The sequence below is a fragment of the Terrapene carolina genome, unplaced genomic scaffold (genome assembly GCF_002925995.2).
Source record: "Terrapene carolina triunguis isolate 2854851 unplaced genomic scaffold, T_m_triunguis-2.0 Scaffold58, whole genome shotgun sequence".
NCBI classification, from domain to species: Eukaryota; Metazoa; Chordata; order Testudines; family Emydidae; genus Terrapene; species Terrapene triunguis.
This window is the reverse complement of record NW_020664409.1, coordinates 94652862-94678291: the sequence shown is the minus strand read 5'-3', so window position 1 is coordinate 94678291 and position 25430 is coordinate 94652862. Positions and strand designations below refer to the sequence as shown.

Below are 25430 nucleotides of genomic sequence, written 5' to 3'. Positions count from 1 at the left end.
CTGTGACCTCCATGACAAAATCATATCCTTACTTATTATCTATCCCTTTTCTAATGGTTTCCCAGTTCCCCAATTTTTGTGTCATCTGCAGGGCCCTACCAAATTTACGGCCATGAAAAACACATCACAGACCATGAAATCTGAGATCTCCTTTCATGAAATCTGGTCTTTTGTGTGCTTTTACCCTACACTATACAGATTTCACAGGGGAGACCAGTGTTTCTCAAATTGGGGGTCTTGACCCAAAAGAGAGTTGCAGGGGGGTCGCAAGGTTATTTTAGGGGGTCACGTTATTGCCACCCTTATTTCTGTGCTGCCTTCAGAGCTGGGCAACCGGAGAGCAGCGGCTATTGGCCAGGGGCCCAGCTCTGAAGGCAGCACCCAGCCAGCAGCAGCACAGAAATAAGGGTGGCAATACCATGCCATGCCATCCCTCCTTCTGTGCTGCTGCCTTCAAAGCTGGGTGGCTGGAGAGTGGGGCTGCTGACTGAGGGCCCAGCTCTGCAGGCACCAGTAAGGGTGGCAATACCATACCAGGCCATCCTTACTTCTGCACTGCTACTGGTGGCGGCTCTGCCTTCAGAGCTGGACTCTCAACCAGCAGCCGCCGCTCTCCAGGTGCCCAGCTCTGAAGGCAGCACCACCACCAGCAGTAGTGCAGAAATAAGGGTAGCAGTACTGCAACCCCTCTACAATCACCTTGTGACTCCCCGCAACAACTCATTTTTGGGTCAGGACCCTTACAATTACAATACGATGAAATTGCAGATTTAAATAGCTGAAATCATGAAATTTATGATTTTTTAAATCCTATGACCGTGAAATTTACCAAAATCAACTGTAAACTTTATCAGTGATGATTTTATGTTTTCTTCCATGTCATTGATAAAAATGTTAAATAGCACAGAGCCAAGAACCAGTCCCAGAGGGACCCCACTGGAAACATAACTGCTTGATGACAATTCCCCAGTTGGCCAAATTTTAATCAATTTAATATTTGCTATGTTAATTTTATATCCTTCTAGTTTTTTAATCAAAATGTTGTGTGGTGCCAAGTCAAATGCCTTACAAAAGTCTAAGTATATTACAACAGCTCTATTACCTTTATCAATCATAAACCCATCAAAAAAAGATATCAAGTTAGTTTGAGAGGCTCTATTCTCCATAAACCCATTTTAGCACCTTATGACAAGAAACTTCTTTATCAAAAGTTTTTTTTCTCTTACTTAATTGGCCTCTCAGAGTTGGTAAGACAACTCCCACCTGTTCATGCTCTCTGTATGTGTGTATATATATCTCCTCAATATATGTTTCACTCTATATGCATCCGAAGAAGTGGGTTGTAGCCCACGAAAGCTTATGCTCTAATAAATTTGTTAGTCTCTAAGGTGCCACAAGTACTCCTGTTCATTCTGCAGAATGTGTCAGTATCCGTCTGCCCCATGACTCAGTTTCCCCATCTTTAAAACAGAGATTTAAACAAAAAAAGACCTTTGCAACACACTTTGAGATCTATGGATGAAAAATGCCAACTATCCCGGATACTCCCAAGGCTACCCTTCCAGACACTCAGTGCTCCCCTTTGTCAGGGCCAGACGTTGCCTGTCAGTTATTGTCCTAGTGCTGATCCCCCATCCCCTCCCACCCCAGGTCGGTTTCCAGGTGAAACATGCCAAGCAAAGAGCTCTGCTATCTCGGCCTTCACTTCACATCTTGGGGCCACACCACAGCATCTCCCTGGCAGGCACAGAGGTGGCAGTAGTGCCACCACTAGCCTGAGCCATGCCAGAGGGAGCTGCAAATGCCTCAGGGGCAACATGTGCACCATGCTTTGGGAGCACCCACACTGAGACTAACCTCACTGGGTAACATCACACACACCCCCAGCCAAAGCGCAGTGCTTGAGGGGAGGCCTACCAGCCTCTCGCCCATTGCGGGCAGCTTCTCCCTCCCCAGAAGAGAACCTCACCGGCCCCGCCAATCCCAGCTCTGCCCCGTAGCTCGGCCGGGGCGGGGCGCCCGCAAGGCATCGGCCCCCCTACCTGGTGCCAGGGGCTCAGGCCCTGAGGCGGCTCCGCCGGCAGCAGGCCGCGCTCGCCTCCGTCCCTATAGGAACCGCAGCCGCCAAGGGAGGCGAGGACTCTCCGCGGCGCAGGCGGGCACCGAGCAGGAACCGACTCATCAGCCGGCGCCTGTGCACATGACCCAGGGCCGCTGGCGTGGGGTGGGCGGGCGCTGCACGGAGGGCTTCCAGCGAGCGGCCTCCGGGCTTCCTGAAATCGCCTGCGAGTGCCCGCCAGGCCTGGCCTGGGGGAAGCCCGGCTCCTTCCTGGGCAGAGAGGCAGCCCGGCCAGCAGCAGGGCGCGACGGGCACAGTAAGTGTGGGGTGGGTTGGCAGGCCCAGGGCATTCTTGGGGTGCTCCTATTTAGGGTGGGGGTTGGGAAGCAGGGGCTCTGCCCACCCCTTTGGAGCGGGAGTGTTGTGATTTTGGAGGGTGGATAATTGAGGGTTAATTCTGGGGCGAGGGGGTGCTGGGGCTGTGTCCTCGTCCAGGGAACTCCCTGGGCGGGGGGCTGACTGTGATGGTGGGAGGGTGACAGTGTCATTTTGTGGGTGTTGTTTCCTGGGGGGGGGTAGGTTGTTAGGTTGTTGTGTTTGTGAGGCACTGGGGGCATTTCTCTGGTGGGGAGGATAGAGTTCGAGTACCTGGGACTCGTAGGTTACCAACCCTCTAGGTAGGGTGACCAGATGACCTGATTTTATAGGGACAGTCCTGATTTTGGGGTCTTTTTCTTATATAGGCTCCTATTACCCCCCACTCCCTGTCCTGATTTTTCGCATTTGCTGTCTGGTCACCCTACCTCCAGGATTGTCCAGAGTCTCCAGGAATTAAAGATTATGTCATGTGATGATAACTTCCAGGAATATGTCCAACCAAAATTGGCAACCCTGCCTGGGAGATGCGGGTTTGGTGCGAAGGGAAATTGCTAAATGCCGGGGGGGGGGGGGAAGGGAGGGAAGATGTTTGTTTCAGTGCACAAGCCGGAGGTGACAGGTGGGATGAAAGCCAGTGAGTTCTTCAGTATCGCCTTGAAACATACTGTACAAAAGTCATTGAGTGCTAAAAGGAGTCTTTAATATTAATCCAAAATAAGGGCCTATCTCTGTCCCAGTGAGTAAGACTTAACCACTCTGCAAGTTACTTATTTTGGACCATTAACTGTCTTGTTGATTTTGAAATATTTTAATGTGACATTCATTTAAAATCAAGAAGCCATGTTAGACTGATGAGTTGCATTTTTGGAGGGTAGGGTGAGGCATAATTTAAGGCCCAGTCCTGCTGTCCTTGATTTAGGTCCCGATCCTGCAATAAGCACTGCATGGGCAAACTTCTGCACCCAGGCAAAACTCATTCCAGGGCTGTGTACTTAAACAGGAGAAAGATTGGGCCCTTATTAGGTATGCTGTGGTAGAGTGGGTTTAAAGGGGAAGCTGTCAACTTAAATTTAGCTCAACACTTTTTTAAAAACAAGCTTTTACGAAATCTAAAATCAACACAAAAGTTTTCACAGATGTTTTTAAAAATGAAAACAGTTGTCTTTAACATTGCTGCACTAAATATCTCATAGGGAAAGTGACCATAAATAAAAGTGAAACTGACTGTAGATTTCCCTTGGCCAAGCTGAGACACATGCAAAAATTAAACAAATTGTTTGTCTCAAGCCTGCAAACAATTAATTTTGATTTCTTATTCATACTTTACATATGATTGTAGTGACTGAAACTATATGAAAAAGGAAGTGATTGGACAGTTGTGATTTAAGAGGCTTTGTTTGAACTCCTATAGCTTGTTCTCCAGTGACTGTTGTAGCCTACAGGATTGAGTTCAGACTGAGTTTCTGGACACCTAGGTTCTCTTCCCACCTCTGTCACTGACTTGCTCTGTCATCTTGGGCAAGGAATATAACCTTTCTGTGGCTCAGTTAACTTATCTATAAAATAGAGATAATTATGTTTACCCCTTTTGTAAAAGAGGACTACATATTAGATACACTGTGCAATACAGTACAGTGAAATATACTGACACCACCATGGAGATATATTTATACCCCATATGTAAAATGCAGCAACATATTTGTTTGATTTCTTATAATGTTCTCCCTGGTACAGGGATTTGGCAAATATAAACACTTCATCTGGTTAAGGTGATTTTGTTTTTTGGGGTCTTTTTAACTGGATAAAATTAAGATTCCTGACTTGGAGAGAGATCGCTATGACCTAGAAATGTGAACACAATAGAAAAGGTGTCTATGTAGCAGCAATGAATAAATGATTGGCCCTGAGCTGCAATTAGCTCCCATTCATGTAAATGTTTATCCACATTGCTGTAGCACTTTTTTTAGTTGTATTGTGTTATAGATCTAAGGTGGCTGTGCTATTCTTAACTCATTTTATAAAGTACTAGCTTGTGTCAGTATCTTGCTTCTGCTGCATGGCTTGTCATCTGCTTTGATCATTTTGCCCTTTAGCAGCTGTCCAGAAATCTTTTGGTAAAGGAGATTGTGCTACAATTTCTCATCTGATCTCGGAGTTGGCTTAGCTAAGCGCTGTATATATGCGGAAGATACACTACAGTGCTTATGTACTTCAGAAATTATGAGTAGATGGCAGATGAAAAATAGAGTTCTATTACTATAGTTTTTTCAGAGTTGCTTTACTATCTATAGATTGAGCCATTTAAAATATGCTGAATGTGCGGATTTTTGTTTTTACAGGTAATTTAAATGGAGCATGTAGTTTTCCAGTTAGACTTCTTTCTCCAAATGACTTGAAGATTGAAACTCAAAAACAGACTGCAATATCACTACTGTCACAGTCATCTTCATGATGGTTGATTTTCTAGCTGAAAACAATCACTGTGGCCAGGCAATTCTTCGGATTGTCTCTTGTGGAAATGCCATCATTGCGGAACTTTTGAGACTATCTGAGTTTATTCCTGGTGTTTTTAGGCTCAAAGACAAGGTTGATCAACAGAAGTATGGGGATATCATATTTGATTTCAGTTACTTTAAGGTAAATATTACTCTGCCTTTGTTAAATCTCTCTCTTGAACCATCATTTTCTTACTGGAGCACTATTTCTCTAGGGCGCTGTTTCTCAAACTGGGGTCCGCGGACCCCCACTCATCAATTCCTCCCCCTCCCTCCCCCCCCAGCGCCTCCTGCACACCAGGGAACAGCTGTTCAGCGGCATGCAGGGGGCTCTGGGAGGGAGGGGGAGGAGTGGGGAGGGGGCACACTCGTGGGAAGAGGCAGGAAAGAGGATGGGCAGGGGTGGAACGGGGGCGGGAAGAGGTGGGGTTGGGGTGGGCCTTGGGGGAAGGAGTGGAGTGGGGGCGGGGCCTGGGGCTGTGCCAGGGCTTGGGGATCTGCAAAAAAATTTAAATCGAAATGGGAGTCCTCAGGTTGCTGAAGTTAAGAACCACTGCTCTAGGGTGTTTTAGCCTTTTGGTATGCATGTGTTAAACCTGCCATTCTTGAGTAATTAATTGTGTTAATTACTATCAAATGTAAGAGTTTAATACAATTTATTTTATGCTGAATTTGGTATTGGCAATAAATTCACCCAAAGTGAGGTTACAATTTGGATATGCCTCCACATTAGCTCTTTATTACTTGAGTGAACTAAATCCAAAAACTTCATATCACACCTTTTTCCCTGCCTTGTTTATGCCTGTGAGTCAGAAACAGAGTATAGTCTAGATCTTGTATTTGGACAACAGGAATTTGATTTTTAATTCCATTGGATCCATCAGATCATTTGAAAGGAGGACGTGAGGGGAGAAAAGGGGGATGGTATAAAATGCACACTTACATGAGAAATCCCCAAAAAACACTATTTTTGAAAAGTTGTTGGGTTTTCCCAGCTGAAAAAGTGGAATTAGGCCTTTTTAATTATCTGAGGGATAGTTTAGTACTTAAAATCTCACTTTAGACAGAACAGGCAAATTCTGAGCATGTCAACAATGGCTGTGTTCCTTCAGGTAGTATCTGGAGATTCCTGATGCATTTCTGGTTGCCTTAACCCTGTTCTCTATCTTCTGCTGCATTGAAAGCTACCTTTATATAACTTCCTTTTAATAACAATTCTGCGATGGTTCTTTCTCCATTAGGTCTGTTTACGTGTGCTGAACTAACAAGCATATGCAGGATCCGTGGCCAAGGAGGATCCCTTGTTTCCCTTCCTGGGTTTAACTTCTTAAAGTGCTTTCACTTTGCTGTTTTTCAGGACAGTTTGGGAAGGGATCTTCACAGTGACTAATTTGCCTTTCTGTTTCTGAGAATTGTACAGTAAGAGACCTCTGATCACATAACGGTATTTTATAGAAAGAGTGATGAGCTCTGAGCTTGGATGGGGAAACGGGAGCTCCAGTTCTAATCCCATTTATGACCTCATTTTCCTCAGTGCCTAAGGGAGACTGAGGCACAAATAGATTTAAAGTCACATCATCAATTTGGAAATCATACTTTTGTCTAAAATCCTCACTATACAAGTAACATCTAAAATCATTATATTTGAGATAAAAAATTATTTGTTTCCGTTTGTTTACTTTGTGCAATTGGCAGCACTTATATGCTGTCAGTTTCATTGCTTTGCCTGTATTGTCAGTCAGTCCTTGTGTCCTGCATGTGTGGATCTTTCACACAGCACCAAGAGAAAAAGAAATACTTTTAAAACTCACACAAATTGCCATGTGGACCTAGGCTGCTGTTAGACTTCAAATATCTTTTTAAGTTACTTATTTTATAAAGTTCAAGTTGACAGCACCCTTTGCAGCTGTTTCCTCCCTTCCCCGCTGTCTGTAAACACGTACCTACTCTACAGGTTTATTTTGAGGAATAACATGAGGCCTGGGCCTGCCAACACACCCATAGTTCTGCTGCCTTCAAAGAGACAATATGGATTAGAAAAGACTAATTATGTGAGCTGCTGTTTGAAGAATCTTGCACTTAAGGTCATAGAATCCAGCCTTAATATGGGAGGATCAAAAGTATTAAGAGTGGAATTGTGCCTCCACTGACGCCAATGGCAAAGGTCTTCCTGACTTCAATAGGACCGTGTTTTCACCCAAAGTGTTAATTACTGTGTTTGCAGTATCCATATAAGAATTCCTAATAAAATGTAAAATCCATCAACCGTTCATTAAAGAATTGATTTATAAGTACAAATGTCCAAAATATCTTTGGGGGGAAGATCTAATTGTGAAACCAAAGTTAGTTGAACACACCTTGGCAATGGTATTTTTTGGTAGTTAAGGTGGATGCAATTGCTCAATACATAATTATTTCATGTACTGTTTCCTACAGCAAACAGTCATAATTCTGATCAATGTTCTTTAATAATTTTTAAATCAATTTCCTCTTCTTAGGGGCCTGAGATCTGTGAAGGCAAGTTGGAAGCCAAACCTGAGTTACTGGATTTAGATGAAGAATTTCGTGAAAACAACATAGAAATTTTGACAAGATTTTATCTAGCATTTCAAAGTGTCCATAAATATATTGTAGATTTAAACAGGTATGTGTGTAAGATTTGTTAATGTAGTGACTCCAGTAACTGTATGATCTTAATTTTTTTTTCTGCCAAAATATTTCTGTTACTTAACAGCATGACCTGCTGTAATGAACACTGTATTATGCTTCTGTCACTGTGTCCAACATGTTGATGGACATTAGGCAAGTTACTTCACCTGTGCCTCCCTTTCCTTATGAATAAACTGGAAATGATGATTCTTGCCCATCTTTGTAAAATGTTTTTGACATCTGTGGATGAAGGGAGATTTATTATTATAAAATCATTTTTTTGGTGTTGCAAAAGAGTATGAGAATTAAGATAAAAAATTTTAGCTTGTACCTCTCTATCTCTGACCTCCAATGCGACTGCTTTCCTAAATTATTTTTTTCAGAGTAACTACCTTACCCCAGGGTTACTGTTTTAAAAGGCTCATGAAATCATGTAAGCGAGAATTGCCAGAGACTCCATAAAGTCCAGTAGGGACTTTGCCCTAGCTATTGATTTTATGTGATGTGATGATGGACAGGTAGTAGTAAACCTTTTTTAGATAGATATATCCCGCTTAACAATTAAGATGAAATCATTCCACTTCCAACTTTGCCCTTGCAAAACGGAATAGAGATCTATTAGAGAAATTTACAATAACTTATATTTGTGAGGTGACTTCTGGGCCTCCTGTCAAACTGTCAGTGCCCTCTAGACTCCAGTGATGAAGCTCTGATTAACCTTCTGCATAATATTCCAGTCTTTCCTCCAAGTCTGACTAGTTCCTAGTTTTTCCTTTCCGTGCTCTGCTCTTTAGGTTACCCCCATCCATACAGAGGTGAGGGGATGGTTTACATAGGAGCTGTTCTCCTCACTTGAATACAGGCCTCAAATCTGCAAGATACTGAATACTCTTCAATCCATTGACATTAACTGAACCAGAGCATGATCAGTATGTTGCAGGAGATACTCTGCATCTAGTGAGCTCAGGCCTCCAGTGCCTTCCTCAGATTATTAGGACCTTTGTATTTTTTCTGTGCTTGAGAAACTTGTGCTTGTTGAACCTGTGTTAAGTGAACTTCTTTATAGCTTGGGAGGTGTTGTCATAACCTTATAAGCAGGGCTTCTACACTCTTCTGTTGACCTTCAGGGGAAACTGCCCCACTTGCTTGTAAGGGCACATCAGTTAAGAAGCAGAGAGCGGACTCCTTGTGGTGAATGACCTACTCTTGGTTACTGTTTGTAGATATTTGGATGATCTCAATGAAGGAATTTACATTCAACAAACATTAGAAACTGTGCTCCTTAATGAAGATGGCAAGCAACTTCTAGTAAGTATTTACCAGTTAGTAACCGGTAATATAAACTACATCAACTATGTTAGCGTCAGATATAGTTTGGCATCTACCCTTTCTAAATTTAACTTAAACATATTATCTTTTGTCTATATTTTAACTTCACAAAATGCATTCAAGATCTGTGGCTCATTTTTTTGTTAGGAATCCATTGTAGGAAATGGTAAAAGGATAAGGAAACATTTTCATTTTCACTTCATTGTGGTTCAAATCTGATCCAGGTCATTAGTGATCCAAAACTCACTGCCATCTTATGACCATTTAATGGCCACTGTGAAATAAGCTGGTCATCTCAGACCATTTTAGCAGACGTTGCCCTCGTCCCATACACAGATCACTCCGCTAGTAAGACAAGTGGGTATTTCTGCAAAGCTAATAAATAAATTGGCAGGGAGACTGATACTTTCTCATGCTTAGCCTTGTTCTCAAGCAGCCATTTCTAATGAACTTTGGCAAGCCCAGGCGTGGAAGTGATGCCTGAGCTACCTCTGTTTAATGGATGAGACAAAACATTGAAGCACTGTAATCTGGCACTTTTCACAAGATGTAAAAACACTTAATTCACTTTAAAATATTAATTAAATGGTAAAAGTATGTTAGTGTTAGATAGCATTAATTTGTTAATTCATATTATTTCTCAACAGTGTGAAGCTCTCTATTTGTACGGAGTCATGTTGCTGGTCATTGACCAGAAGATTGAAGGGGAGGTCAGAGAGAGAATCTTGGTTTCCTACTATAGATACAGGTATGCTTGTGCTAGGAAGTATTTGAATGTGGTTTGTATAGTAAAAATGTAGCATGCAGCATATTTAGCTAAGGTTTTTCTTTATATAGGCATTAATTTAATATGGGATGTGGAGGTATTGGCTCCTGTCCTGCAATCAGATCCACCTGGGTGGATACTGGTGCCCCTGCAGAGCCTCATGGACATTAGGGTTACTTCTTTCGTGCACCAAGGTCTGCCTGCACAGATCTAGCTGCTTGCTGCATAGATCCAGTTGCATAAGCAGTGCTATAGACTTGTTCTGATTCTGACCTTATGAGGACTTGGACACCTTGGCTAAAATATTTCTGCCTAGAGCTTCAGTACTGTAACCCTCAGCTATCAAAATATAACAAGCTTCCAAAGGCACAAGAAAATTTTTGTGAAATGTGCTGAGTTCCAGCTACTACATTTATCCCCGAATGTACTTCCTACAGTTATAGCACACTTCTGAATCGTCCAATCAATAAATAGAGCTGCTAGCTGAACTCAGGAATCTTTAATATTCTTGGAGGATTTTGTGTGATTTAACACTCTAACCCCTTTCACCAGTAATATGTTTGCTAAAAGGAAAAACAATATGATTGTTTAGTCCTTAAATGAATCCTCGCACTTCAACTGGTATCTCTTCTAACTTTCAGACATAAGAAAGTAGAGTGGAAATTCCTCATTTCCAAAATATGAGGGTGGGGCGAGGAAGGGAATTCAGAAGTAAAAGAAAATGTCAGATTCATCTTCTGAATTGAATGCTTTCTGTTTCTATCCTCTGTGAACTATGAATAAGGTTCTTTGTTTCATTCATGCTTTGTATCCTTAGTTAGGATTCCAGTATAGGCATCTATAGCTGCCCTTCCTTGGTAAGGGGAAAATAATGTTTGGTTGTTTTTTGGTTGTTTTTTTTTTAATGGGTCAGTTCATGTAGATACATTTTCTTTTTTCTTTTATAACCTAGTGCTGCTCGATCTGCTGATTCCAATATGGATGATATATGTAAGCTGCTTCGAAGCACTGGGTACTCAAGCCAACCAGGAGCTAAAAGGCCTCTAAACTATCCTGAAAGTTACTTCAGTAGGGTACCCATAAGTGAAACATTCATTAGCATGGTTATTGGCCGCTTGAGATCTGATGACATCTATAACCAGGTGAGTTAACCAGTGGGTTTTGGTGCTCTTTAGGGATTTCAGTTAATAAAAAGGCACTTTCTTGACCCTATTGGTATATTCGGAATTTGTTCAATTTATTAATGTAGAAATGAAGGAATACACTTCTCCATACTCTAGTTCAGTGGTTCTCAAACTGTTTTTTTTGCGGACCACTTGAAAATTGCTGAGGGTCTTGGCGGACCACTTAATGATCTTTCCAAATGTTCTTTGTACCGTTAGTTAACTATTGTAAAGTGCTTTGGATAAAAGCACTGTATATAAAAAAACTTAATATTAATTAAAGTTATTTTGTTCTACAAATAAAAGCACACAACTCATATTTTAATATCAGTAGTCTTACCTTTCTAATGCAATGGATGTGCCCTCTTTCCCCTACCGCAGCATCTCCCAAGCTGGTGCTGGGAAGGAGGGGGGTCTCTCCCCCACCACAGCAGCCACAGAGCTGGGGCTGGGAAGGAGGGGCTGGGAAGGAGGGCCATCTCTCCCCGGCAGCTGCAGCCCTGGAGCTGAGGAAAGTCACCTCTTTCTCTGGCCACCGGAGCCCTGCACATCCCAAATTCCCCCCACCTCCTCGTCTCACTCCACTGCCCCCTCCCACCTACCCCCTATTCCAACCAAGGACACCACCTCACCTTACATGTGCGTATTCTCCAGGATCCAGGCACCTAATTAGTGGAGCCATGCCTGCGCAGCTCCACTCATTAGGTGGGTGGCCCTTCATTCTCTCATGTGCGGCCGCCCAGGCACGCGCCTTATAGGGAACTATCTGCAGACCACCTGAATGGAGCTCGCGGACCACGGGTCTAGTTATCTTGTGCTTGGATTATTGCAGTCTCTGCCTCTCTCTGATACTAACCTCACCCGCCCCACCAACTCCCAGTCCCTCCAAAATGCTTCCCTCCTGGTCCACTCCTTCCAGTCCATCTTTAGCACTTTGCTTCAGGCATGCTGTCCCCTGCCTTTCAATCATTTACAACAAGGTAATATTTTTATAAAATCTGGATAGCATCTGTAAATTAGCTTGCATATTCTAGTGAGATGTAGGATGTAAAGGGCTCAGTATAACGGATGGATGGATTTGAGACTTACATGCCCAAGATACCCAGCTGACAGATGATAGCCTTATGGTATGAATGTACTGTACTCTTAAGTGCACCATACTAATATTTGCATATGCTTTGTTTTTTCCACATTTTAGGTTTCTGCATATCCATTACCAGAGCATCGCAGCACTGCTCTGGCTACTCAAGCTGCCATGCTGTATGTGATTCTCTATTTTGACCCTTCTATTCTTCACACACAACAAGCAAAAATGAGAGAGATAGTGGATAAATATTTTCCAGATAACTGGGTAAATACTGTTGTTGTTCTTACACTGCATGCTGGATTTAAACCTGCAGTGCAACTTTTATTTGAAGTACCTTTTTGAAGTGTGCCTTGCAGAAAATACTGTCTTAGAGAATAGAATAGGAACTCCTTTAGGGAGATTAGATTATGCTTTGTTTGGAGCATGTTGATTGAGTAAAGGACACAGTAAAATATCCCTTGTGAATATTAGTCACTATAAACATATAGTTCACTTCATTTATGATGAAGTGCAGATGGAATAGAAGCTTCCACCTGTTACCTTTTATGGAGATCTCTGTCCTTATAGCTGTATTTACAACTAAGAAGAGAGTCTTACTAAACAAAGAAAAGTGGAAACAAGTGATCTTACAAATGTCCAGTCGCTTCCAATTGTGTTTTGCATGAGCAGGATAGAAAAAGACAAGGGGAAGTGGAAAAACTAATAACAGCAGGCACTGTAAGAAAGAATAGGAACTGTAGCTTCTAGACACATGTATACTACTTCCATTGTCTTTGTGAAAACTGCACACTAATATCTGAAGGGAGAATTTAGCATTCTAGGTTTTTAAGGATGCTACCATCTTTCACTCCACAATGATACAAATATTTAAATGGCTGACTGTGTGATGGAACAATCAGTTATAATAGAGCCTTCCACTTCTAGACTGGATTCAAATCAGCACTTAGTTGTTAGTGAATGAAAATCTTAATCTTTAAGGGACATTCAGTAATTTGTGAAATTAGTAACCCAGTGGTTTTAGGCAGGTCCCCGCTTCACACAAAACACGATCACAATGGGCCCTAATGAACTCTTTGTTTATATTCTTGGGACGGGACCGAGGATTGATGGGGAAAATACATAGAGCTGTCCACTCACTCCTACAGGTGATCTCACCAGGTCAGAGTGGAGGTGTTTTGGAGGAACGGTGTAGTGAAGTTTCACTGCTGCTGCCCTGTTCTGTCTATAACATAGGATTTCCACCTCCAAGTCAAGCACCTTACATGAGCCTAAAAATGAAAAGCTCCCAGTGAACTTAATCACACTTCAGCGTCTCAGATTTTTAAAGGAGCCTAAATGAATTAGGCACCCAACTCCCTTTGGCTCCTTTTAAAGTCCCATCCTCTGTCTGAAACCATTGTGCCTACTGCTGTTACAAGTAACAGCTCACCTTAAACTTAAAGAGCATGAGGAAAAGAGAGGTGCTATCAGCTTGTCTGCTTTATGCATTTGACAGCCCTTTGTGTATGGTCCAGTCCTCTGTCGCGTGTATGGAGCTTTCACACAGCAACAAGGGGGATGGGGGTGGGGAGAGGGAGGAAAAACAGGAAAAGGTGATTGCAAAGTCATAGAAAATGGTAGAAACACTTTGTCCTTGATATTAATATTAAATGAAATTGCTATAAATTCACTTTTTAAAAAACTGACTAGATTTCAAATTGACACTGTCCTTTCAAATGAAAGGAAGTCTAAGAATCATGGGTTTCCAATGAAGGTGAAGGGAAGAAGGATGTAGCCTAGAAATTCGTTTTGTCTGTAGCTCATCTGTACATGAGGTTGGGTACAGATTAATTATTTCTAGCATTCTAGCCTATGAACTACCTTGTTCTGTTCACGCTTCTAGGTGGAGAACATTTCTCTTTCATAATAAGAATGACCACAATTTAAATTTTGTTTCTGCTTCAATCCCTTAGGTTATTAGTATTTATATGGGAATCACTGTAAATCTAACTGATGCATGGGAACCTTACAAGGCTGCAAAAACTGCCCTCAACTACACATTAGATCTTTCAAACATCAAAGAGCAGGTGAGTAAATACAAGTTTTATATTCATGGTAAGATTCAAGCTGTGTGGGTATTTCACATGTATTCCATGTGTTTACTAGCACATGGATCGTCTTTCTCTAATGCATAACTCGGGTGAGTCAACATTGAGAATGGCTTCAAGTCTCAAAGTCTGAACCCTCTGTAGTAAATATTTGTGTCTCTTCCTCATAGTTCCAGTGCTCTGAGTTGAGTTCATAGCTGCCGACAGCCAACATCATGTTATGCAGTACTCAAGATGCTTTTCTCACTAAGGAAGTTAGTCTCTTGCTGGGAGCTGAGCAACTATGCTGAGCAGAGAATCTGTCCCTTTGCTAGACAGAAATTATCTTCATGAAATGTTTATAACCATTAGTCTGCAGAATGGTTACAAAATATAAAAGTATACCATAGCACAAAAAAGTTGGCTGCTCGTTTATCTTAAACTACTTTCATGTGACTCTGACTTCAATGAGACTATCCATACACTTAAAACTAATCACATACCGGATTGAAATCGACGGCAGTGAGGTTCCTAGTGGGATGTTCAAAAGCGCCTACGCACCTGTCTGCATGATTAGATACCTACATATAAACATCTGTCCCAAGATGGAGCCCCCAACTATCATGTGCAAGAAATAATCACCTTGATATTAAATGAAACTGCTATAAATTCACTTTAAAAAACTGACTGAATTAGTATTTGCAAACATATTTTTCCTTAATCTGTTAATACAGCCAACAACTGACTTATAGCAAATATTTCCAATTCTAGAGTGTATTTTATTACTGCTTTGTTCTTTCTAGTGAATGCACAGTAAACTTTTCATTGTCAGCTGGGTGGTTCTACCATTTTTTAGGTAAAATTTTTGAAAGCGTGTAAGTAACTTAGGAGCCAAAGATCCAGGTTCCTAAACCACTTAGGCATTTTGAAAACGTTGTCCTTCATGTATAGGTCCTCAGCTCTAGATGCTAGATTACATTCTCTCACCACTCAATTACAAAGTCTGCCTTGAACTGTGTTCCCCGGCCATCCCCAGAGAAACTATGTGGGTAGTGAATTTACAGCATGTTACTTGACTCATACTCACTTTGTGCTCATGCAGTGCTGCACATAGTAGATAAATGATGTTTCCTTGTTCCATATTGATGAAAGAATTGTATGTTCAAAGGCAAGCCGGTATGCTGCTGTCACAGAGCGTGTGCACACTCAAGTTCAGCAGTTTCTCAAAGAGGGCTGTCTGAGGGAGGAGCTAGTGCTGGATAATATTCCCAAGCTGCTCAACTGCTTAAGAGACTGCAATGTTGCAATCCGTTGGCTGATGCTTCACACTGCTGACTCGGGTAAGGCTTTTAGTACAGAATTCTGTATGTTAGATGATGACTGGAGCTTTTTTTTTTTTTTTTTAATTTAATTTTTTTTTTTTTTTTTTTCATCATGGAAGCCAGTGGAGTTTCAACCATTGCTTTCAGTCATTTGCAGAAGTGGTCTTTTACTAACCCATTTCTTGAAATTTCACCTCAGAATAGCATCCATGGCACATGTTTATTCTTACAACCAGACACAGACCTAAAAACTTTAATGTGAAATCATGATTCTGTGGAACTAGCCCATGCAGGTTGAACCATATGAGCAGGGAGACTGGCTTATTTCTTCTGCTTTGTTATTTAACAAAGTACCATTTTCAGGGTGTTGCGTCTAACTTTTTAATGTCATGGTATCGCACATCCTTTGAAACCAAAAGTTTTGTTATGCTTGTACAGTGTCTAGCACCAGAGGGCTTACGGCTCTAGGTATTTAAAAGAAAACAAACACCTAATAATAATAAGGTGTCTGCATCAAAAGAACTATCACAGCCAAAAAATGTGCCTTTGCAATCTCAGCAGAGCAAACAAAAACTGAATGTACCTTGAGACTTAGCTATATTCTCAACTACAGGATAGTCCCTCCAAGTCAGGAGTGAGGTACATCGGTAGAGCACCAGGGGAAGCTTCCACTGCCACTACTCATATCATTCTTGTTTGGTGGAGGATATCAGTCCCTTCCACGAACAGAAGTTGGTCCAATAAGATATTACCTCACCTACCCCGTCTCTCTCAATCTTTTCAGAAACTAGTATTTGTAAATAGGCTCATTTCTAACAGCATAATGCATTCTCCAGTGGTACAGAATTTTTGTCCTTCCATTTGCAGCTTGTGACCCAAATAACAAGCGTCTCCGTCAAATAAAGGATCAGATTCTAACAGATTCCAAATACAATGCCAAGATCCTTTTCCAGCTTCTCCTGGATACAGCACAGTTTGAGTTCATCTTGAAAGAGGTAACATGTCAGTGACAGCAATTTTTTAAAAAAATTATTTCCCCTCAACTGTGACACAGTGCTGAGAAACGGGCATTGAATGCTGATAGAACAATTACAACTTTATGATCCACTAATATCAGCAAATGAGTCTCCTTGTTGACCTGGGTTTTCAATCAGAGAGAGGCAGATTCTGCACCTTGGAATTGCCTTGTACATGTCTTTCTCAGTGGTTGCCAAATTTCATTCTCAGCCAACACACATTTGCTAAGCATATTGGTTTATCCAACTGATAACTGGCAAACTAGAAACTGACTAGGAGAAGCTGCATAATTCTTATCTTAGTATATTTTCTTCTTTTAGGCTTTATTTTAACCAAAGGACAGTTGGGGCTGATTATGCAAAGAGCACTCTAGTAGGAAGTCACTTACACCTATATAAAGTGGGTATAAAATACAACTACACCGCTACCTCGATATAACACGACCCGATATAACACGAATTTGGATATAATGCGGTAAAGCAGTGCTCCAGGGGGGCAGGGCTGCACACTCCAGTGGATCAAAGCAAATTCAATATAACGCGGTTTCACCTATAAAGCGGTAAGATTTTTTGGCTCCCGAGGACAGCGTTATATCGAGGTAGAGGTGTATTTTTATTTGGTAGTATTTTACACTCCCAGCACTGATTCAGGAAAGCATTTAAGTGCATGCTTAACTTTAAGCACATGCTTTCCTGAACCAGTTTCTCTTTACACAGTCATGAATCTTTACACAAGATTTAAAGCAATGGAGAATCAGGCTCTCACAGTATCTCTGCAAATAAAAAATTAGTAGATCTTTCTGTTAGTGACCAAAAAATCAACAGTACATCTGACATAAGCACACTTTAACATACAGTATATCCAGCATTCTCCCACTAGACATGGGCCTTGATAGCTGTATTTTTTTTTTCCTCACAAGTGCTATTAAGTTTGTATTTAGTATACTAGCGAGATCTTATTTGGATTCAAAACATACACCAATACTTTTAATGTATGTTCTTGTGTTCATTGTGAAGCAGTTCCAGCCAACTGAGTATTTTCAGCATTATTTAAAATTAGGGCTGTCAATTAATCGCAGTTAACTCACGCAATTAACTCAAAAAAATTAATCACGATTAAAAAGATTAATCGCCGTTTTAATTGCACTATTAAACAATAGAATACCAATTGAAATTTATTAAATATTTTGGATGTTTTTCTACATTTTTATATATTGTATTCCGTGTTGTAATTGAAATCAAAGTGTATATTATTTTTGATTATAAATATTTGCACTGCAAAAATGATAAAATAGTATTTTTCAACTCACCTCATGCAAGTACTGTCGTGCAATCTTTGTCGTGAAAGTGCAACTTACAAACGTAGATTTTGTTTGTTTGTTACATAACTGCACTCGAAAACAAAACAATGTAAAACATCAGAGCCTACAAATCCACTCAGTCCTACTTCTTGTTCAGGCAATCGCTAAGACAAACAAGTCCATTTACATTTACGGAAGATAATGCTGCCCTCTTCTTATTTACAAAGTCACCAGAAAGTGAGAACAAGTATTTGCATGGCACTTTTGTAGCCGGCATGGCAAGATAATTATGTGCCAGATATGCTAAACATTCGTATGCCCCTTCATGCTTTAGCCACCATTCCAGGGGACATACTTCCATACTGATGACACTTGTTAAAAAAATAATGCATTAATTATATTTGTGACCTGAACTCCTTGGGGGAGAATTATATGTCCTCTGCTCTGTTTTATGTGCATTCTGTCATATACAGCTCTACCTCGATATAATGCTGTCCTCGGGAGCCAAAAAATCTTACCGCGTTATAGGTGAAACCGCGTTATATTGAACTTGCTTTGATTCACCAGAGTGCGCAGCCCTGCCCCCCCCGGAGCACGGCTTTACCGCATTATATCCGAATTCGTGTTATATCGGGTCACGTTGTATCGGGGTAGAGGTGTATTTCATGTTATAGCAATCTCGGATGATGACCCAGCACATGCTGTTCATTTTAAGAACACTTTCACTGCAGATTTCACAAAACTCAAGGAACAATAGAATTGTTTACAATGTCATCTGAAAATGAGAACAGGCATTCTCGTGGCACTGCTGTAGCCTGCGTTGTAAGATATTTACATGCCATATGCGCTCAAGATTCAGATGTCCCTTCATGCTTCAACCACCATTCCAGGTGAGATTTCTAAAGATAGCTACAGCACTCAACCCAAGGTTTAAGAATCTGAAGTGCCTTCCAAAATCTGAGAGGGACGAGGTGTGGAGCATGCTTTCAGAAGTCTTAAAAGAGCAACACTCCTATGTGGAAATTACAGAACCCGAACCACCAAAAAAGAAAATCAACCTTCTGCTGGTGGCATCTGACTCAGATAATGAGCATACATCGGTCCACACTGCTTTGGATAGTTATCGAGCAGAACCCATCATCAGCATGGATGCATGTTCCCTGGAATGGTGGTTGAACCATGAAGGGACATATGAATCTTTAACGCATCTGGCACATAAATATCTTGCGACGCCGGCTACAACAGTGCCATTAGAACACCTGTTCTCACTTTCAGGTGACATTGTAAATAAGAAGTGGGCAGCATTATCTCCTGCAAATGTAAACAAACTTGTTTGTCAGAGCAATTGGCTGAACAACAAGTAGGACTGAGTGGACTTGCAGGCTCTAAAATTTTACATTGTTTTATTTTTGAATGCAGTTTTTTGTACATAAGTCTACATTTGTAAGGTTCAACTTTCATGATAAAGAGATTGCACTACAGTACTTGCATTAGGTGAATTGAAAAATACTATTTATTTTGTTTTTTTTACAGTGAAAATACCTGTAATCAAAAATAAATATAAAGTGAGCACTGTACACTGTATTCTGTGTTGTAATTGAAATCAATACATTTGAAAACACCCAAAAATATTTAAATAAATGGTATTCTATTCTTGTTTAACAGCGTGATTAATCGCTTGCCAGCCCTATTTAAAATTGAATGATATTGCAGTTTGCATTAGTGCCAAATTCATAAACTGAAGGTTTCATTTTTCAATAGATGTTCAAGCAGATGCTGTCAGAAAAGCAGGCTAAATGGGAGAGCTATAAAAAGGAAGGGTCTGAAAGGATGACTGAACTTGCTGATGTCTTTTCAGGAGTTAAACCTCTTACAAGAGTGGAGAAAAATGGTAATTTAAATGAAATGAACAAATGGAATAAGCAAGTTTTGTATTTTGGGGGTGAGGGGAGAGATAATACTGAAAATAAATGTTTATGGGATATTAATCACAGGAAAAACTTTTCCCTTCGTTGTTGTGAACCCAACACCATCTAACCAGAAACTGAAACAGCCCTGGCTACTTTCACGGTAAAAACATAGCATAAAGCAAAACCTAAACAAGCAGCATCACTGATGGTAGATGTGTGTGTTTGTTTTTTTTTTTAATTATTTCAGGTTTTACAATCTACATTGGTAGTGGTGCTGCAGCTTAGAAATTATTTTAAAATATTACGTGAGACTTTTATGTTGACCATACCCCTTTAAAATCACATGTTGAGAGGTTGGGATTTTAAAAGCAACATTTAGAATTTTAGTTTATTTACTATATGTTTTAGGAAAGATTTAATATTTTTAGTATTAAAGGCAAGTCATGCATTTTATTAATCAGATCTTCAATTGTGTTTGTGGGGATTGAGTCACTAACTTAAAATTTTCCTTTTTCCTGGTTAAACAGAGAACCTGCAGGCTTGGTTCAGAGAGATCTCCAAGCAAATAATGTCTCTAAACTATGATGACTCCACTGCAGCAGGCAGAAAAACTGTACAACTGATACAGGCATTGGAGGAGGTAAAGACAGGGACTTGGAGCCATATTGTATAGCATCTTTGGAAAACACATTTGATACGCTTATGTTGGCCTTTCAACCAGACGGATCACAACGTGTTTTTCTAACTTAAACCCCTTATACGAATACAGGCCCCAATTCTGTAATCCACTCCATATGATCATAAGAGTTCACCTATAAAGATCTGTTTGCAGGATAAGGGCTATAAAGGAATCAATTTTCCCCCCATTAAGTTCAGTAGCCTTTAAGACAAAATAAAACTAATGTTAAACAGAACTTGGTAAGTGCTATACATCAGTTTAGGAAAGGATGTGAAAAGAAAACCCAAATCTATTTGAAACTGCATAGGGAAATTTAGGAGGCAAAAGAGAAATATCCATATTAGAATTTGGCCAGGACACAAGAGCAAACACCTTTACCCATTTTTCCAGGAGGTAAAAGACACTTCAGCATGGTGTCTCAGAGTACTCCCAAGGTATGTAGGCACTTGGTTAAATGAAATTGCTTCCTTAGACCTGGTCTACAATGGGGTGGGGTGGGGGGGATCAATCTAAGATTCGTCGACTTCAGCTACGCTATTCTCGTAGCTGAAGTTGCGTATCTTAGATCGACTTAGAATCACTTCGCCTCCTCGCGGCGCGGGATCAACGGCCGCCGCTCCCCTGTCGACTGCGCTTCCGCCTCTTGCCATGGTGGCGTTCCGGAGTCGATGGCAGAGCGATCGGGGATCGATTCATCGCGTCTACAGTAGACACGATAAATCGATCTCCGATAGTGTAGGCGTACCCTTAGTGACATTCCAAAGTAAGAGAGGGTTTTGATGAATGTTGTGTTTATTTTAGCAAGAAAAATATTGTAAACTTAGTGAATCTTTTTTGTCAAATCGTCCGAGGAGGAAAGGGAAAAAAAAAAAAAGACAAATGGAGACTTTGTTTTAATACAGGTCCAAGAATTTCACCAGCTGGAATCTAATCTGCAAGTTTGTCAGTTTCTGGCTGATACCCGCAAGTTTCTCCATCAGATGATACGAACAATCAACATTAAAGAAGAGGTCTTGATCACCATGCAGATAGTTGGTGATCTTTCTTATGCTTGGCAGTTAATTGACAGGTATGTTACCAGGGTTTGTTTGTTTTAATTCAATCTTGTGTTCCTTTTATTTAATTTTCTCCCATTTATCATTGTTGAAGTAGGACTACTTCCATTCAAGAGAAATTGTATGCATGTCAGTTCCTAACTTTGCACAAAACTTGCAAATGCTGTTAACTCTTGCAACTTGTTCTAAGTAGCAATGCCTAGGGCCATATTGTGAGGTTCTGAGCAGTCAACTCCCATTGCCTTGAATGGGAATTATGGGCCCTTGTTGGGCTTGTTTCTAGGAGAGGGTTACATGGTACTACAATTTTGCTATCTATTCTTAACCCAATTATAACAGCTTTGAATATTAAAATGGACCAAGGTTTAGCCTGTTAAGTGGTTTCCAGGTAACAAGGATCCAGATTTTTTCCCGGGTTGTTTTGACCAAAAACAAATGGACAAACCATTGCCACAAGAGTATAAATGGCACATCACAGCATTGGGTATTACTGAGTGTCTGACACTCTCTTATCTTATTGCACCACTTACCTTACATTGACTGAACTATTGTCCCAAAAGGCATCTCTGTTGGCCAAGTTCATTCGTGGTGTAACTCCACTGACTCCATGTGCAGTTTCTGCATCAGACTGTGGTACAAGAGAGAAATAGTTCAAGATGATGGACCTGATATTTTTACTTTTTTTTTTTTTTTTTCAGCTTCACATCTATCATGCAAGAAAGCATAAGAGCCAGCCCATCAATGGTAACTAAACTCAGAGCTACTTTCCTAAAGGTAAGCATGAATTAAATGAATGGCTCCTACTTTATCATTGAAGGTATGCCAACAATACGATTCCATGTTTAACTCCTCTGTTAATTAGACCTTAGTGTTTATCCATATACATGACCACTCGTACGTGACCATACGTGAATAGTTCTGATTACCATTACTTTTCATAGATTAATAAAATGACTTAAATGTTTTTTTTTTAATACAGGTTGTACGTAATTTTAATATGGAACACCACCCAGTCATATTAATAATTAATTATTCATATTAATAATACCCAGTACTTTCATCAGTAGATTTGAAAATGAGGTCAGTCTCATTATTCCCATTTTGCAGGTGGGGAAGCTGAGCCCCATAGAAATGAAGTGACTTGCCCAAAGTCACCCAACAGGCCAGTGGCACAGCCAGGAATAGAACCCTGCTCTTCTGAGGTCAAGTCTAGCACTCTACCCTCTAAGCCAGGGGTCCCCAACGCGGTGCCCGCGGGCACCATGGCGCCCACCGGGGCATCCATGTGCGCCTGCCTACTGGCCGCCGGAAAAGCAGCCGCCGAAATGCCGCTGAGAAGTGGCAACGTCAAGAAGTGCTACCGCCGAATTTCGGCGACGACGCCTCTTGATGATGCTGCTTCACGGCGGCATTTCGACGGCTGCTTGTCCGGCGGCCACGATCCTCAGCAGCTAGTCGTCCGGCGCCCGCCCCACAGAAAAGGTTGGGGACCACTGCTCTAAGCCACACTCTTTCCCTAATAATTAGTCCAGTTATCTAATAGCATTAGCTGGAGACATTGGTGTTTTTAGTGAACACAGATGTGGCTCTCTGTGCAGGAACTAGAGGAGGCTGAATGTATGATGGAAGCGATGTTGCTGATGCACTTAATCTGCCATAAGGCAGATCTGACATTGGTTTAGAAGGATACATTTTCACCGCAATATTAAGAATGGGAAATGTTTTTGATTGAGGGAAATGAGTACATGGGGCAGGAGGACGAGACCATAAGAAAATAAAATGATTTCTTCTGCTGCCCGTGATCTGCAAACCACCAAAGCAAGAACAAAATGAATGTATGGTCATCAGCTTCAGAAGTGTTTTTTCTTAAAAAATATTTTAGCAGGAGAAAATGACGGTGGTGTATCATTGCTCTTTATCAGGAGAATGACAGCTTGAATTCTGGGTTTTAGAGGCTCATGAAGAATTAGAGATTTTTAAATTGTATATTTGGTAACAGAATCTCAAAATGAGGCAGTTAAAGTATTATACATTTTATTTCTAGCTTGCATCTGCTCTTGACTTGCCACTGCTTCGTATTAATCAAGCAAACAGCCCTGACCTGCTCAGTGTATCGCAGTATTACTCTGGCGAGTTGGTTTCCTATGTAAGAAAGGTAGGCGTTTACCGAGATGTATTTGTTTCATTCCTGAATTGCTTTTGCTAATACTTAAAAATTATCCACTGAGTCTGTGTTGCTTTCTTCTGTGAAGGTTCTACAGATCATTCCAGAAAGCATGTTTACCTCCCTTCTCAAAATTATAAAGCTTCAGACTCATGATATTATTGAAGTACCTACTCGTCTCGACAAAGACAAACTACGAGATTATGCTCAGCTTGGGCCACGATATGAGGTGCAGTTGAACTTCAGAATACTGAAAAGTACAATTTATAGTGGCTAAACTTAGCCCCGGTGTAAGTAGATGCAACTCTATTGAAGTCACCTGTTCCTACTAGAGCTGGACTTGTCCACTGAGTAAGAATTTAAGTTGGCTAGTGTTGGAATGAGTGAATCCCAGATTTCCTGGCAACTAACTAGTCATTTTTGTTCTGCTGAAAACTCATAATAGAAAAGTTAAAAGTATGGATCTCTGTAGAAGAGGGGAATAAATTAAACTGTGGAGGTTTAAAACACCTCAGACACTCAAGTTAATTTTTCCAGACCCAAGGAAGAGCTCCGTGGAGCTCAAAAGCTTATCCCTTCCACAAAGGCCTGGTCCACACTAACCCCCCACTTCGGACTAAGGTACGCAAATTCAGCTATGTTAATAACGTAGCTGAATTCGAAGTACCTTAGTCCGAACTTACCGCGGGTCCAGACGCGGCAGGCAGGCAGGCTCCCCCGTCGATGCCGCGTACTCCTCTCGCCGAGCTGGAGTACCGGCGTCGACGGAGAGCACTTCCGGGATCGATTTATCGCGTCTAGACAAGACGCGATAAATCGATCCCAGAAGATCGATTGCCTGCCGCCGAACCAGGAAGTAAGTGTAGACGTACCCAAACAGAAGTTGGTCTAGTAAAAGATATTACCTCACCCACTTTGTCTCTCAGTTTTCAGTTAATAGAATCACCAGCATGGAAAAACGCCATCACCACAGTGCCCTTATTCAAGGTCACAACAGAGAGGTTAAGGACTGAATGGGCCATCAAGACTAAGCTACCCTCTGGCCCTCAGATGTGGAGTCAAGATTGAGGCATGTGGACAATGGGACATAGAGAAACTTATATTGCTGTTTGGATTGAAACAGTTCTGTGGATAGAGGACTTAATTCTCCACTGCCGACAGTCTGGCAATTTTCACAAACACTAAAATCACTTTCTTTAAAATGTAACTATAAATAAGTACTGTAATATACACTGTGTCCTTCCTGCAGTTTTTACCAAAACTCCCACTGACCTCAGCAGGAGTTCCATGTGCAACATGACAGCATGTGGCCTAAAGTATAAATATCTCACATAGTCATTGCATCTGATTGATGCTCTCAGTAAGAGTCTGCCCTGACATCTGAAATCTGCATTATTTTCGTCTAACTGATACAAACGCCTGGTGCATTCACATTAAACTGAAATTCAGATTGACGTACTGGGTTTAGTCATCATCTTTAAACCTTAAGATAGAGGAGGTTTTGGGTTTTTCTTTTTGGTTTTTTTGTTTTCAAATAGTAATTCCTCTGCCATCCCTCCTCAAAATGCTCTTCTTCCACAAAGCCTTCAGTAAAGCCTTCTTCACAACCCTGTTGTCTCTACTAGCTTCTAAGCTCTCTCAGGAAAAAGTCTGTCTTACTTGATCATGTAGTGCTAAGCACATGCATACTCTCTATATGATTATTAATAGTAGACAAGTACACTAGAAATGTAAAAATTAGACTGTTGACCAAAATCACTAAATTCCATTAAGTCAAGAGGCGTGTTGTCTGAATAAGGACTGCTGGAGTGGGCCTGTTGCTGGCAACCATCACTACAGTGAAATGACTTTTAAAAACCATTTATTTAAAGCAGTGCCACCATTTGACTCCCAAACAATTATTTCCATTTTACATAACTTTGAATTGTGTACCTAGACAGAGCATGGCACCTTCCTGTCATTTGTGCCTTTTGAAAATCTCCCTCATAGTT

The 25430-nt window shown here is 41.0% G+C and overlaps 2 protein-coding genes across 2 annotated transcripts in view; one reads left to right on the top strand and one right to left on the bottom strand.

Moving 5' to 3' along the window:
* The window catches only part of NSMCE2 (NSE2 (MMS21) homolog, SMC5-SMC6 complex SUMO ligase), a 171532-nt gene extending 169362 nt beyond the window's left edge, over positions 1-2170 (bottom strand). The window contains exon 1 of the mRNA XM_024192589.2: positions 2043-2170. The gene's annotated coding sequence lies outside the window, so the exon portion shown is untranslated. The remainder of the gene's footprint in view (positions 1-2042) is intronic.
* An 11-nt stretch (positions 2171-2181) lies between these two features.
* The window catches only part of WASHC5 (WASH complex subunit 5), a 35633-nt gene continuing 12384 nt past the window's right edge, over positions 2182-25430 (top strand). Inside the window, exons 1-16 of the mRNA XM_024192588.3 lie at positions 2182-2375; positions 4777-5074; positions 7431-7576; positions 8805-8889; positions 9558-9658; positions 10629-10818; positions 12038-12190; positions 13879-13992; positions 15161-15332; positions 16182-16309; positions 19393-19522; positions 20069-20181; positions 21123-21289; positions 21974-22049; positions 23320-23430; positions 23528-23668. Of these exons, the coding sequence (XP_024048356.1) occupies positions 4886-5074; positions 7431-7576; positions 8805-8889; positions 9558-9658; positions 10629-10818; positions 12038-12190; positions 13879-13992; positions 15161-15332; positions 16182-16309; positions 19393-19522; positions 20069-20181; positions 21123-21289; positions 21974-22049; positions 23320-23430; positions 23528-23668 (2016 nt within the window). The 5' untranslated portion in view covers positions 2182-2375; positions 4777-4885. The remainder of the gene's footprint in view (positions 2376-4776; positions 5075-7430; positions 7577-8804; positions 8890-9557; positions 9659-10628; positions 10819-12037; positions 12191-13878; positions 13993-15160; positions 15333-16181; positions 16310-19392; positions 19523-20068; positions 20182-21122; positions 21290-21973; positions 22050-23319; positions 23431-23527; positions 23669-25430) is intronic.